We start from the raw sequence: 14,493 nt of genomic DNA on the forward strand, positions 1-14,493 counted from the left end.
TCTATATGGCATCATGGTATAACAGGCTAGTCTATATGGCATCATGGTATAATAGGCTAGTCTATATGACATCATGGTATAACAGGCTAGTCTATATGACATCATGGTATAATAGGCTAGTCTATATGACATCATGGTATAACAGGCTAGTCTATATGACATCATGGTATAACAGGCTAGTCTATATGGCATCATGGTATAATAGGCTAGTCTATATGACATCATGGTATAATAGGCTAGTCTATATGACATCATGGTACAATAGGCTAGTCTATATGACATCATGGTATAATAGGCTAGTCTATATGACATCATGGTGTAATAGGCTAGTCTATATGACATCATGGTATAATAGGCTAGTCTATATGGCATCATGGTATAATAGGCTAGTCTATATGACATCATGGCATAATAGGCTAGTCTATATGACATCATGGTACAATAGGCTAGTCTATATGACAACATGGTATAATAGGCTAGTCTATATGACATCATGGTACAATAGCCTAGTCTATATGATATCATGGTACAATAGGTTAGTCTATATGACATCATGGTACAATAGGCTAGTCTATATGATATCATGGTACAATAGTCTAGTCTAGTCTATATGACACCATGGTACAATAGGCTAGTTATGGTACAATAGGCTAGTCTATATGGGTATAGAATTGGGATTCATTGAACAATGAATGAACCTTAACTGAAAACATAGGGGGAAAAACCGTATTCACACCTGGCTACTAAACTATAGGAAATGACTCAAATATGAATGTATTTCGCTTGGCTTTCGTACACTAGTTGATGTTTAAAAAAAAATGCTACTATATAATAGAACCGGGCACATTATTTTGCTTTGTCAAAGGTCACAGTTATTTCCTCACTACATATACATATACTGTAGTACCCAAGGCAGCGTCCCATGCGACTTTGTGTAATGTGATCTGTAGGCAGATGGGCTGAGTGGGTGTAGGGTGAAGTTGCCCCCTAGACGTTGATCTTGGGTCAGGTTTGCATTTTCCACAACTAATGGTTAAAGTTAGGATTGGGGAGGGGAAGCTGATCCTAAATCTGTATCTTCACCACAGAGTGGGGCTGAGGGTGAAAGACAGGCGCTGACAATCGGAACCTCCAGAAGGGGAATGAATGAACCCACAGTGAGCTGCTTCCACACTGCGTAGGACAGACGACTGAGCTGAGGAGAGGATCATATTCTGGTTAAATATTTAGCCCAGGCAATCCCTCCTCTCTTTCTATCTCGATCTCATGTGTCAAATAGTCGTTACCCTGATAAGCCGGGAGGGAGGGAGGGAGGGAGGGAGGGAGGGGAGGATGGGAGACATAATAAGGGTATGATATGAATGGAGGGAGAGAGAGGAAAAGAGGAGGATGTGGACAAAGGGAGGGGGCAATAAGAGTTGAGAGAGAGAGAGAGAGAGAGAGAGAGAGAGAGAGAGAGAGAGAGAGAGAGAGAGAGAGAGAGAGAGAGAGAGGAAAGAAAAGAGGGGGAAACAAGAGATACATAGGTGTATGTCAAGGGGGAGGGAGAGTGGCAGGAGGAGGGAGTGTTATGCCTAAGGCTAAGTACTCATGATAACATTTCTCTCACAGCACTATAGAGCAAGCCCTCTCCAGTTCACTGATGATAACATTTCTTTGCTTATCCATGATATGACTGCCAGTTGCCTTCCAATTGAAAAGCTCCATCACTCCCACAAGCAAACAGGACTGTCCGCCCTGTGGGTTTCCACACACACACACACACACACACACACACACACACACACACACACACACACACACACACACACACACACACACACACACACACACACACACACACACACACACACACACACACACACACACACACACACACACACACACACACACACACACGCACACACACACATACACACAATTTAAGCTACCACGGGGAGAACCTCTGCAGTGGGGTAGATAAGATTGGGGGAGAGGAGATTAATAAAAACATGTTGGTGCTGAGGGAGGGTAGGGCCAGGGGAGCAGGGGAGAATCCCCCAAACACAGATCACATTTCTGGGTAGAAAATCCCACCCAGCAGCCCCCTGGTTCACCTGCAGTCAACAAACACTCGCTGGATAACTAGGACATCATCATCAGCCAGACAGCAACCGCAGCACCCAGTCATAATAGTAGAGCAATTCAACAGAACATCACAACAATGCAACAATCTTACAGCATGTGCTTACCTTGAAACTGTGTGAATTTGATCGTGCCCATCCGTTCTCCGTTCCTGAACATGACTTGGCCCTGGATAGAAAAATAATACAAAACACATTTAAAACATTTGAAAATTAAAACTTCTGAGGTCTCAATGCAGAATACAATGCAATTCTTACATTGTCCATATCAGCTACCAAGTTGAAACTGAACATTGTTGGTCCTTATTTAACCAGCAATTCCATCTGAATTGTTCATCATCTTCAAGGCACATCAAGTCCCTTGATTAAATTGACAACGATGGGCAACAGCAGATGCAGAGGAAGCAGTAGAGAGAGACGATGAAAATAAGCTTGATTTAATTAGAATTTAGATGCACTGTTTTCTTGACATTGGCACATTAACAGATTTGTGTGAACAAAGAGGTGGTCTGGCACTGATCTTCTTATTGGATTAGATGTCTACAAAAATGTATATTTTTAATATGAGGTAAACAAAATGATTGGTCAGCAGATTCATTTCCTGATATCCTTATAATCAAAGGAGTGTCAGATTCCTTTCTGATTCCGTAAGGCCCTATCACACATCTTCTTTAGAGGGGCTTTTAAAAAACATTTCATAAGTGGAAATCTCACCATTGGCTACTGAACAGACATCAATAGTCGGTACTACTACCATTAAAACCTCGACATGTCTTTGATGTCAACCCTGATGAAAGCAACTGGATACGAATGACACTCCACATAGAGCATCACTGATATTCCAAAAAACAACAATCAAGGCCAAATAAAATCATCAATTATATTCAGATATTTTCTGGGGGAAAAAGTCTCTCAACTAACACATTGCCTTTCCTCCCTTATCCCTCCTTATCCATCAACACTGACCAATTAATTCGTCCAGCCATCTGCCCATAGAACTCCTTAATTAAACATTTAGCTGGATCTGGGATTATTGGCGGCTACGGAAAAAAGCAGGTGAACGAGAGAGAGAGAGAGAGTTAACATGGAGCTGATTAAAGCAGCACTGGCAGAGAGATGGGAAGGGAGGAAGGCGACAGACTGAAGGACTAATTTTGTCTCAAAAACACGCAGAGGCTTTGAAGTCGGTCGCTGGGCGGGTTTCCACCCTCTGATTGGTTCCCTGTCTTTGTACGGCATGTGTGATTGTGACAGAGTGCCTGTCTGTGTGAGCGAGGAAGAGAGCTAGCTAAAGTGACTGCCTTCACAGACCAGGATAACAGTGGTTGGATGGTGCTAAGAGTTGTCTGTTATGGAATTTAAAGGCCCAGTGCAGTCATACTTTTGTTTTGCCTGTGTTTTATATCTTATTGTACAACAGCTGATGAAACTAACACTGTAAAAGTGTGAAAACATTTGATCAGTGTTATTTCCTGATAGTTGCTGGTTGAAAACATCATCTACACAGGACCTTCTAATCAGCAGGTTTGCATGGGGGGGAGTTTCGGCTTCCATGGTGACATCATCATGCGGCAAATTGGTTATTAAACCAATACGAAGGAGAGTTCCAAACCTCTTTGCCAATAACAGCTAGTTTTCAGTTTTCCCATCCCTACCCAGACCACTCTCAGACAATCCTAGCAAAATTCTTGCTTGAGAAATAGTGTTTTACTAAAAAGCCATTTTTGCCGATTTTACTAGAAATCTGTTACAGTGAGGTACTTAATTATTACCCAGAAATGATTTGATATGAATATAAAAATGGCTGCATTGGACCTTTAAGACGTGACTGAAAGTGTAATCTCAGAGAGTGCGCTACCTACATGTAACTGTCAAAATAAATAAAACAAGTCAGTAAATGAGGGATACACAGTATATTGAAAGCAGGTGCTTCCTGAGTTTATTAAGCAATAAACATTCCATCATGCTTAGGGTCATGTATAAATATGCCCTGGTTAAGTATGTGTGTGTGTGGGAGTGAAGTGCACTTGAAAGTAGTGTTTACTATAGAATATGAGTAAACTATGTGCAGAGCCTGTGGTCTAGCGGTAACGCACCCAACTCCTCCGGAGACCGGGGTTCAAAAACAATATCCACAAAAACATATAGAAAACAAACATATGTCAGTATGCAAAATCAATACTGAATGTTTTATTTCTAATCTGGAGGGTCTTGATATTCATATTTCACTAATTGCAGATAAAAAAAATAATATTAATAGTTATAATTATTTCTGTTCAAATGTCCCTCCCACATTCTCCTGGAGCTCTGGTTGAGCTGGGGGAGTTGACCCAGACTAACAGCTCTCTGGGACTCAGATGCCCAGCCTGTCCTTGTTGATGAGGGTGGTATCACTGTGTTTGTGGACATGAGATGGCGGTATCACTCTGCTACTTTGTTTCTGGAGGTGAGGAAAGGTAGGAACTGAAGAAGGAACAGATTTTCCCAGACAGAGGTTCCGGTTGTGGGCTGCAGGTGTGAAAGGAGGGGGTTCCCAGGAGGTCTGGTGGGGGAGCACAGCAGCCAGAGGTGATGAAATTAGGTCGCATACACACACACCTCTCTGTGTCCGCCTGTAAGGACTCACTGCCCTCAGGCTGTGACACCAGCCATAGAGACACTGAGACCAATACACTGGTACAGTAGTGGCAGAACAGGCGACTGGAATCTCAATCCCTCTAGATTTATTTGTTAAAGGTATAGCTCTTCATTGCATAATCACAGCATATTGTACTGAGAACTGTGCATGTAACACTGCTTATGCTACTGGTTAGACCTGTACACACACTGATCTGGCCATGCCTATCTAGCATCACTGGGTGCGTGCAAATAGCACCCTATTCCCTATTTAGTGAACTACTTTTGACCAGGGCCCCTATGGTCCCTATCCTATAGGTCCTTCCTTCTGGAAACAAAGCTTGTATTATAAGGAGGACGGGATCCACCCAAATCATTTGGGTTTCTGGATCCTTTCACAGAATTATAAGGCTGTGTTGAGACAATGACTTATCAATGACCCAAGCACAGCTCATTTAATCTCTACCATTGTGTCGCTGAGTTGTTATAATGCTTCAGCAAATGTACATTATCCCAGGGGCGTTGGAAGACGCAATGTTAGTAATCTAATGTATGTCCCTCTTACTGCCCTGAATGCCTCTATTGATCCTACAGTTATTGTTTGCAGTAATCATATGCATATGAACCAGTGTAACATTGTTAGCACTGAGGTGGAGTGCCCTACTAGGAAGTCCACTGTGTACAACTCATCCTGCACTAATTTAAAAAAGCATGTCTGGCTCTGCTAACCTTCCCAGTAAAGCAATAAAAACAATCAAGCATCCCAGAAAAGTGTTAAAAATAGCCCACATTAACATATGTAGCTTAAGGAACAAGGTTCATAAAATCATCAATTGGCTAGTAACAGGTGACACTCGTATTCTGACAATCTCTGAAACTCACTTAGATAATACCTATGATGATACAGCGGTAGCAATACACAGTTATAAGATTTATAGAAAAATCTGAAATGCCAAAGGTGGAGGTTTGGCCTATTGGTTCAGAACAGGGCAGCACGGCTGGCCCTTGGATGTACACAGAGAGCTAACATTAATAATATGCATGTCAATCTCTCCAGGCTCAAAGTGGAGGAGAGGTTGAGCTCATCACTACTTGTATTTGTGAGAGTTATTGACATACACGAAGGTGTCTGTTTGAACAACTGGCACACAGCTCGGACACCCATGCATACCCCGCAAGACATGCTACCAGAGGTCTCTTCACAGTCCCCAAATCCAAAACAGACGATGGGAGGTGCACAGTACTACATAGAGCCATGACTACATGGAACTCAATTCATCATCAAGTAACTCATGCCAGCCGTAAAATTTGATTTAAAAAACAGATACAAATACACCTTATGGAACACATGCATACAGACACACGATAACATAAACACTATACACACATGGATGTTGTGTTATAGATATGTGGTAGTAGAGTAGAGGCTTGAGGGCACACACTTAATGTTGTGAAATCTGATATGAATGTTTTTAAAATGACCTCCTAATGGGGATCCATAATAAATACAAATAGAAAAAGTAATGCACTACACAGGCCAAAGGGTACTACTTGAGATCAGAATCCCTGTCTCCTCGGTTTCCTCTTCCCTCCAGGCAATAGATGAAGAGGAGGAATTCCACTGTACATGTTCATCTGTGCTGCTAACAGCCCCGGCCAAGCCCTGGAGGCTTCTCTGAGCTAATGTTTGACTTCCTCTATTGCTCTGCCACTAGACTAGATCAATAGCAGGCAGCACCCAGAGAACACATCAGAATGCCATGTGGATGGCCGAGTTCTAACCTGACACAAACACACAATCAGTGTTTACACACACACACACACACATGCGCACGCGCACACGCACACACACACACACACACACACACACACACACTCACACACACACACACACACACACACACACACACACACACACACACACACACACACACACACACACACACACACACACACACACACACACACACACACACACACACACACGCATGAAACACATACACACACAATCAGTGTACACACACAATCAGTGTGCACGCACAGGCATACACGCATGCGCACACACACACAGACACACAAACACACACAAGCCCCACTATGTTCACTATGTAGGAGTTAGGAGGGAAGGGAGAGGGTGAACGTGGTTTTAGTGGTGAAACTGACCGGCCAAACTAGTACCACTTGTTGTGGTTCACGCTGGGGAAGTTATGGCAGTGAGACGGTGGCTCTCCATGTGGGTGTAGGACATGGGTGATGTGTGTGTGGGTGGAAACGCAGAGCCACGATGGGGTATTGGGTATAGTGTGTGTGTTCATCACGATTCCCTGTAATGGAAATACACACCTATATGCTGACGCTTCATAAAGGCACATTAACAAACCAATGGTATTTTCTGATCTGATATGGCACTTAAATACACACAAATAACAAGCTTTTTTATAACCTCGTTCCATGTACTGTAATCCCTGTACAGTTATCAGAAGGACCAACAATCATAGTGGTGGGAAAATAAGTAATACATTACTCCAGAGTATTAGCCTCTTATAGACCTGGAGCAACTGTTGTCAATTATTTTTCAAATACCACTTCAAGTATTTTTGTTAAACTTTATTTTTTATTTTTAACAAGGTAAGTTGACTTGAGACCACATTCTCATTTACAGCTACAACATGGGGAATAGTTACAGGGGGATGACTAGGTGGCCATGATGGTATGAGGGCCAGATTGGGAATTTAGCCAGGATATCAGAGTTAACCTCCCTGCTCTTACAATAAGTGCTGTGGGCTCTTTTGTAACCACAGAGAGTCAGGACCCCCGTTTAACATACCACCTGAAAGACAGCACCCTACACAGGGAAATGTCCCCAATCACTGCCACAGGGCATTGGGATGTCTTTCTAGACCAGATGAAAGAGTATCTCCTACTGGCCCTTCAACACTACTTCCAACATCATCTGGTCTCCCATCCAGGGACCAACCAGGACCAACCCTGCTTAGCTTCTGAGGAAAGCCAGCAGTGGGATGCAGAGTGGTATGCGGCTGACATCACATTATGCAATACAGTGAATATGCAATGCAGCAATACAGTGCGCCTATTGTGCTGCTTTCTGAATAGATGGTAATAGTGGTGCTGTATGTTATCCCCCTGGAGACAAGCACGCACACAAACAGAGACACGCAGCTCAGGCAGCCACCCTGGCAGAAGGACCCCCAGGGAGATGAGGCTATCTGGGCTATCCATGTCATCCTCCCTGCCTCTGTTCTCCAGCAGCCTCCAGGGACTGGCCCACTGGCAGCCCACTTCACCCCAGAGACGCAGAGGGAACTGGGGGAGAGAGAGGTCACAGTGGGGTGGGGGTTATGGAGAGGCTCAGGAGGCCTATGGTGTACTGTAATGCCCCAAGGGAGGTCAACCTTTTCTCCGCTCTCAATACTGGTTATGACACAATCTCTCTCTCTCTTTTCCGCTCTACCTCTTCACCTGGATCTCTTTCACTATTCCTCTTTCTCCTTCTATTTCTCCTTCACTATTCCTCTTTCTCCCTCTATTTCTCCTTCACTATTCCTCTTTCTCCCTCTATTTCTCCTTCACTATTCCTCTTTCTCCCTCTATTTCTCCTTCACTATTCCTCTTTCTCTCTCTATTTCTCCTACACTATTCCTCTTTCTCCCTCTATTTCTCCTTCACTATTCCTCTTTCTCCCTCTATTTATCCTACACTATTCCTCTTTCTCCCTCTATTTCTCCTTCACTATTGCTCTTTCTCCCTCTATTTATCCTTCACTATTCCTCTGTCTCCCTCTATTTCTCCTTCACTATTCCTCTTTCTCCCTCTATTTCTCCTTCACTATTCCTCTTTCTCCCTCTATTTCCTCCTCTTTCTCCCTCTTTATTTTTTCCTCTCTGATTTTTCCTTTTTCTATTCCTCTATCTACCCATCTCTCTCAGCCTGTGGCCGTATCCTATGCACGCACGCATGCACGCACCCTGAATCGCACCGGTTTTAATGTAGAAAAAACGTGTTTATTCAATATTTAGAGGGGGTTGTTATAGTAGTGGTGGATTGTGGTGGATCTATTTCTCCTACACTATTCCTCTTTCTCCCTCTATTTCTCCTTCACTATTCCTCTTTCTCCCTCTATTTCTCCTTCACTATTCCTCTTTCTCCCTCTATTTCTCCTACACTATTCCTCTTTCTCCCTCTTTTTCTCCTACACTATTCCTCTTTCTCCCTCTATTTCTCCTACACTATTCCTCTTTCTCCCTCTATTTCTCCTTCACTATTCCTCTTTCTCCCCCTATTTCTCCTTCACTATTCCTCTTTCTCCCTCTATTTCTCCTACACTATTCCTCTTTCTCCCTCTATTTCTCCTTCACTATTCCTCTTTCTCCCTCTATTTCTCCTACACTATTCCTCTTTCTCCCTCTATTTCTCCTACACTATTCCTCTTTCTCCCTCTATTTCTCCTTCACTATTCCTCTTTCTCCCTCTATTTCTCCTTCACTATTCCTCTTTCTCCCTCTATTTCTCCTACACTATTCCTCTTTCTCCCTCTTTTTCTCCTACACTATTCCTCTTTCTCCCTCTATTTCTCCTACACTATTCCTCTTTCTCCCTCTATTTCTCCTACACTATTCCTCTTTCTCCCTCTATTTCTCCTTCACTATTCCTCTTTCTCCCTCTATTTCTCCTACACTATTCCTCTTTCTCCCTCTATTTCTCCTTCACTATTCCTCTTTCTCCCTCTATTTCTCCTTCATTATTCCTCTTTGTCCTTCTATTTCTCCTTCACTATTCCTCTTTCTCCCTCTATTTCTCCTTCACTATTGCTCTTTCTCCCTCTATTTCTCCTTCACTATTCCTCTTTCTCCCTCTATTTCTCATTCACTATTCCTCTTTCTCCCTCTATTTCTCCTTCACTATTCCTCTTTCTCCCTCTATTTCCTCCTCTTTCTCCCTCTTTATTTTTTCCTCTCTGATTTTTCCTTTTTCTATTCCTCTATCTACCCATCTCTCTCAGCCCACACACACACACACACACACACACACACACACACACACACACACACACACACACACACACACACACACACACACACACACACACACACACACACACACACACACACACACACACACACACACACACACACACACACACACACGTCTTCTCTAACACAATTTGGTACCTGAATCGCACCGGTTTTAATGTAGAAAAAAAGTGTTTATTCAATTTTTAGAGGGGGTTGTTATAGTAGTGGTGGATTGTGCTACTAGCTCTCACAGTCTCATGTCAGAATTAGATGTGCAGCCATTTTTCTGAAACATCAAAATTCTAATTTGTTCCAAAATTTCAATTTAGAAGGGTTTAAGGTTAAGAAGGGTTTAAGGTTAACTCCAAATTCGTAAGGTTAGGCATTCAATCTGATTGGTTAAGGTAAGGGTTAAGGTTTGGGATAGGCTTAAAACAAAAATATATAAAACAACTTTCTATCGCTGGATTTGAACTTGCAACCTTTAGAATCAGAGGCAGATTCTTATGCCCATCTATCATCCCCGTCCACGACACCAGACCAACTTGAAGGTAACAGCGCTCACTGTTGCCCCTAGTGGCCGGTTTCCACATCATCTCCCAACGTCCTCAGACATGGATGGATGTTTTTCACCCTCAACATTTTCCCATGTGTATCAAGAATGGTTCACCCCCCAAAGGACATCCAGCCAACTTGACACAACTGTGAGAAGATTTGGAGTCAACATGGGCCAGCATCCCTGTGGAACGCTTCGACTTGTAGAGTCCATGCCCCGACGAATTGTGGCTGTTCTGAGGGGAAAGGGGGAGTGCAACTCAATATTACGAAGGTGTTCCTAATGTTTGGTATACTCAGTGTATATATTTTTGTTATTCATTATAATATTATTAACAAATGTTCCCTAATGAATCACCATTACCCTTCCTTATGTCAAAGCAAGCCATGTCCCAGGCAGAATGGCCCATACAAACCAGGAGTCTATCTTCTGTTTCTGTAATTTGAGGCAGATTCATGATTAAGTACACCCTCTGGACAGGACACTAGTCTATCTCCTGTTTCTGTAATGTGAGGCAGATTAATGATTAATTCACCCTCTGGACAGGACACTAGCCTATCTCCTGTTTCTGTAATGTGAGGCAGATTAATGATTAAGTTCACCCTCTGGACAGGACACTAGCATATCTCCTGTTTCTGTAATGTGAGGCAGATTAATGATTAAGTTCACCCTCTGGACAGGACACTAGCCTATCTCCTGTTTCTGTAATGTGAGGCAGATTAATGATTAAGTTCACCCTCTGGACAGGACACTAGCCTATCTCCTGTTTCTGTAATGTGAGGCAGATTAATGATTAAGTTCACCCTCTGGACAGGACACTAGCCTATCTCCTGTTTCTGTAATGTGAGGCAGATTAATGATTAAGTTCACCCTCTGGACAGGACACTAGCCTATCTCCTGTTTCTGTAATGTGAGGCAGATTAATGATTAAGTTCACCCTCTGGACAGGACACTAGCCTATCTCCTGTTTCTGTAACGTGAGGCAGATTAATGATTAAGTTCACCCTCTGGACAGGACACTAGCCTATCTCCTGTTTCTGTAACGTGAGGCAGATTAATGATTAAGTTCACCCTCTGGACAGGACACTAGCCTATCTCCTGTTTCTGTAATGTGAGGCAGATTAATGATTAAGTTCACCCTCTGGACAGGACACTAGCCTATCTCCTGTTTCTGTAACGTGAGGCAGATTAATGATTAAGTTCACCCTCTGGACAGGACACTAGCCTATCTCCTGTTTCTGTAACGTGAGGCAGATTAATGATTAAGTTCACCCTCTGGACAGGACACTAGCCTATCTCCTGTTTCTGTAATGTGAGGCAGATTAATGATTAAGTTCACCCTCTGGACAGGACACTAGCCTATCTCCTGTTTCTGTAACGTGAGGCAGATTAATGATTAAGTTCACCCTCTGGACAGGACACTAGCCTATCTCCTGTTTCTGTAACGTGAGGCAGATTAATGATTAAGTTCACCCTCTGGACAGGACACTAGCCTATCTCCTGTTTCTGTAATGTGAGGCAGATTAATGATTAAGTTCACCCTCTGGACAGGACACTAGCCTATCTCCTGTTTCTGTAACGTGAGGCAGATTAATGATTAAGTTCACCCTCTGGACAGGACACTAGCCTATCTCCTGTTTCTGTAACGTGAGGCAGATTAATGATTAAGTTCACCCTCTGGACAGGACACTAGCCTATCTCCTGTTTCTGTAATGTGAGGCAGATTAATGATTAAGTTCACCCTCTGGACAGGACACTAGCCTATCTCCTGTTTCTGTAACGTGAGGCAGATTAATGATTAAGTTCACCCTCTGGACAGGACACTAGCCTATCTCCTGTTTCTGTAACGTGAGGCAGATTAATGATTAAGTTCACCCTCTGGACAGGACACTAGCCTATCTCCTGTTTCTGTAACGTGAGGCAGATTAATGATTAAGTTCACCCTCTGGACAGGACACTAGCCTATCTCCTGTTTCTGTAATGTGAGGCAGATTAATGATTAAGTTCACCCTCTGGACAGGACACTAGCCTATCTCCTGTTTCTGTAACGTGAGGCAGATTAATGATTAAGTTCACCCTCTGGACAGGACACTAGCCTATCTCCTGTTTCTGTAACGTGAGGCAGATTAATGTCCAAATACACTCTTATATCAGGAAAAGTCCACTGACTCACCGTGACGCCATAGAAGTTGGTTTCGTTCATGACGTCCAGCACCAGCTTGCCCACCTCACGGTCGTCCACAGTGAGGTTGTGGTACATGTCCTGCCTCTCCTTGTGCTGCAGTAAATCCATGACGCGGGTCAGGGTCTTAGCTATTACCCAGATCCCGTCGTAGGCGAATCCGTGATACTTTGAGGGCTCCACTCCCTTCTGCTGCAGCTCTTTACTGTACTCCCTCTCATACTCCTTAGGTGTCTGGATGTAGAGAGAGAGGATAGTCATTTAATCAATATCCTACTTCTAAGGTATTAATGTAGGGAGGGGATCATCAATTAATCAACATCCTACTTCTAAGGTGTCAATCTAGGGGGGAAAACGGGGATAATCAATTAATCAATATCCTACTTCTTAGTTGTCTGAATGTAGGGAAAGAGTTTACATAGGGATGTGTCCCTAATGGCACCCTATCCCCTACATAGTGCACTACTTTTGACCAGAGCACTATGGACCTGGACAAAAGTAGTGCACTATAAAAGGAAAACAGGGTGCCATTTGTGAGGCAGTCGTAGACTAAAAAGCATGTTCAATGGAACGCTCACCCTTCCAGAGATGCCCTTGACCTGTTTGGCGCTGAGCGGTTCAAAGTCCACAGCGATGTATCCCTCCATAGCGGTCAGCAGCTTCCTGGTGGTGCAGTTGGTGGAGTTGGCCTGCTCCCACCAGTTCCCCTGGTACCAGCCTGGTATGATCCACTGGTACTTACTACCATACATGTTCAGGTTGTACGCCTGGGGGAGGGATGTTTGGTTAGTACGCACACAGGCATGTCGACGTAAACACACACCACACACAAGAACACACCTTCAATACATTACCAGTCAATACTGTGAATTTAAATAGGCTTTCAGCTTTTACTGAAGCTCATTATGGATATCACACCATACATCTGCAGCCTCCATGACGACTTGATACACGTGTGTGTGTGTGTGTGTAGGTGGTTGTGTATGTGTGTGTATGTGCGTGTGAGTGTATGTGTGTGTATGTCTCTGTGTGTCTCTGTGTGTGTGTGTGTGTGTGTGTGTGTGTGTGTGTGTGTGTGTGTGTGTGTGTGTGTGTGTGTGTGTGTGTGTGTGTGTGTGTGTGTGTGTGTGTGTGTGTGTGTGTGTGTGTGTGTGTGTGTGTGCGTAGAACAATACTCACACAGCAGAATACTTTGGAGGCCAGATTCTCATCAAACTGTCCGATAATGATCCTCACATCATTATCCTATAGAGATGACATAACAAACAGGAGATGTGTCAGTCTACCACTACAAACAGCTAAAGACATGTGTCAGTCTTCCACTACAAACAGCTAAAGACATGTGTCAGTCTACCACTACAAACAGCTAAAGACATGTGTCAGTCTTCCTCTACAAACAGCTAAAGAGATGTGTCAGTCTACCAATTCAGACAGCTAAAGACATGTGTCAGTCAACCACTACAAACAGCTAAAGAGATGTGTCAGTCTACCACTACAAACAGCTAAAGACATGTGTCAGTCTACCACTACAAACAGCTAAAGACATGTGTCAGTCTACCACTACAAACAGCTAAAGAGATGTGTCAGTCTTCCACTACAAACAGCTAAAGACATGTGTCAGTCTACCACTACAAACAGCTAAAGACATGTGTCAGTCTACCACTACAAACAGCTAAAGAGATGTGTCAGTCTTCCACTACAAACAGCTAAAGAGATGTGTCAGTCTTCCACTACAAACAGCTAAAGACATGTGTCAGTCTGCCACTACAAACAGCTAAAGAGATGTGTCAGTCTTCCACTACAAACAGCTAAAGAGATGTGTCAGTCTTCCACTACAAACAGCTAAAGACATGTGTCAGTCTACCACTACAAACAGCTAAAGAGATGTGTCAGTCTTCCACTACAAACAGCTAAAGAGATGTGTCAGTCTTCCACTACAAACAGCTAAAGACATGTGTCAGTCTACCACTACAAACAGCTAAA

General features: G+C 43.3%; 1 protein-coding gene across 2 annotated transcripts in view; it reads right to left on the reverse strand.

Moving 5' to 3' along the window:
* LOC129830813 (gamma-aminobutyric acid type B receptor subunit 2-like) overlaps positions 1 to 14,493 on the reverse strand; it is a 415,909-nt gene that overhangs the window by 169,563 nt on the left and 231,853 nt on the right. For both annotated transcript variants that reach the window (XM_055893565.1, XM_055893566.1), the window contains exons 5-8: positions 13,690 to 13,755; positions 13,089 to 13,277; positions 12,502 to 12,744; positions 2,232 to 2,292 (exon numbers count right to left, since the gene is read on the reverse strand). In XM_055893565.1, coding sequence (XP_055749540.1) covers positions 2,232 to 2,292; positions 12,502 to 12,744; positions 13,089 to 13,277; positions 13,690 to 13,755 — 559 coding nt within the window. The remainder of the gene's footprint in view (positions 1 to 2,231; positions 2,293 to 12,501; positions 12,745 to 13,088; positions 13,278 to 13,689; positions 13,756 to 14,493) is intronic.

The sequence above is a fragment of the Salvelinus fontinalis genome, chromosome 32 (genome assembly GCF_029448725.1).
Source record: "Salvelinus fontinalis isolate EN_2023a chromosome 32, ASM2944872v1, whole genome shotgun sequence".
Taxonomy (NCBI): Eukaryota; Metazoa; Chordata; class Actinopteri; order Salmoniformes; family Salmonidae; genus Salvelinus; species Salvelinus fontinalis.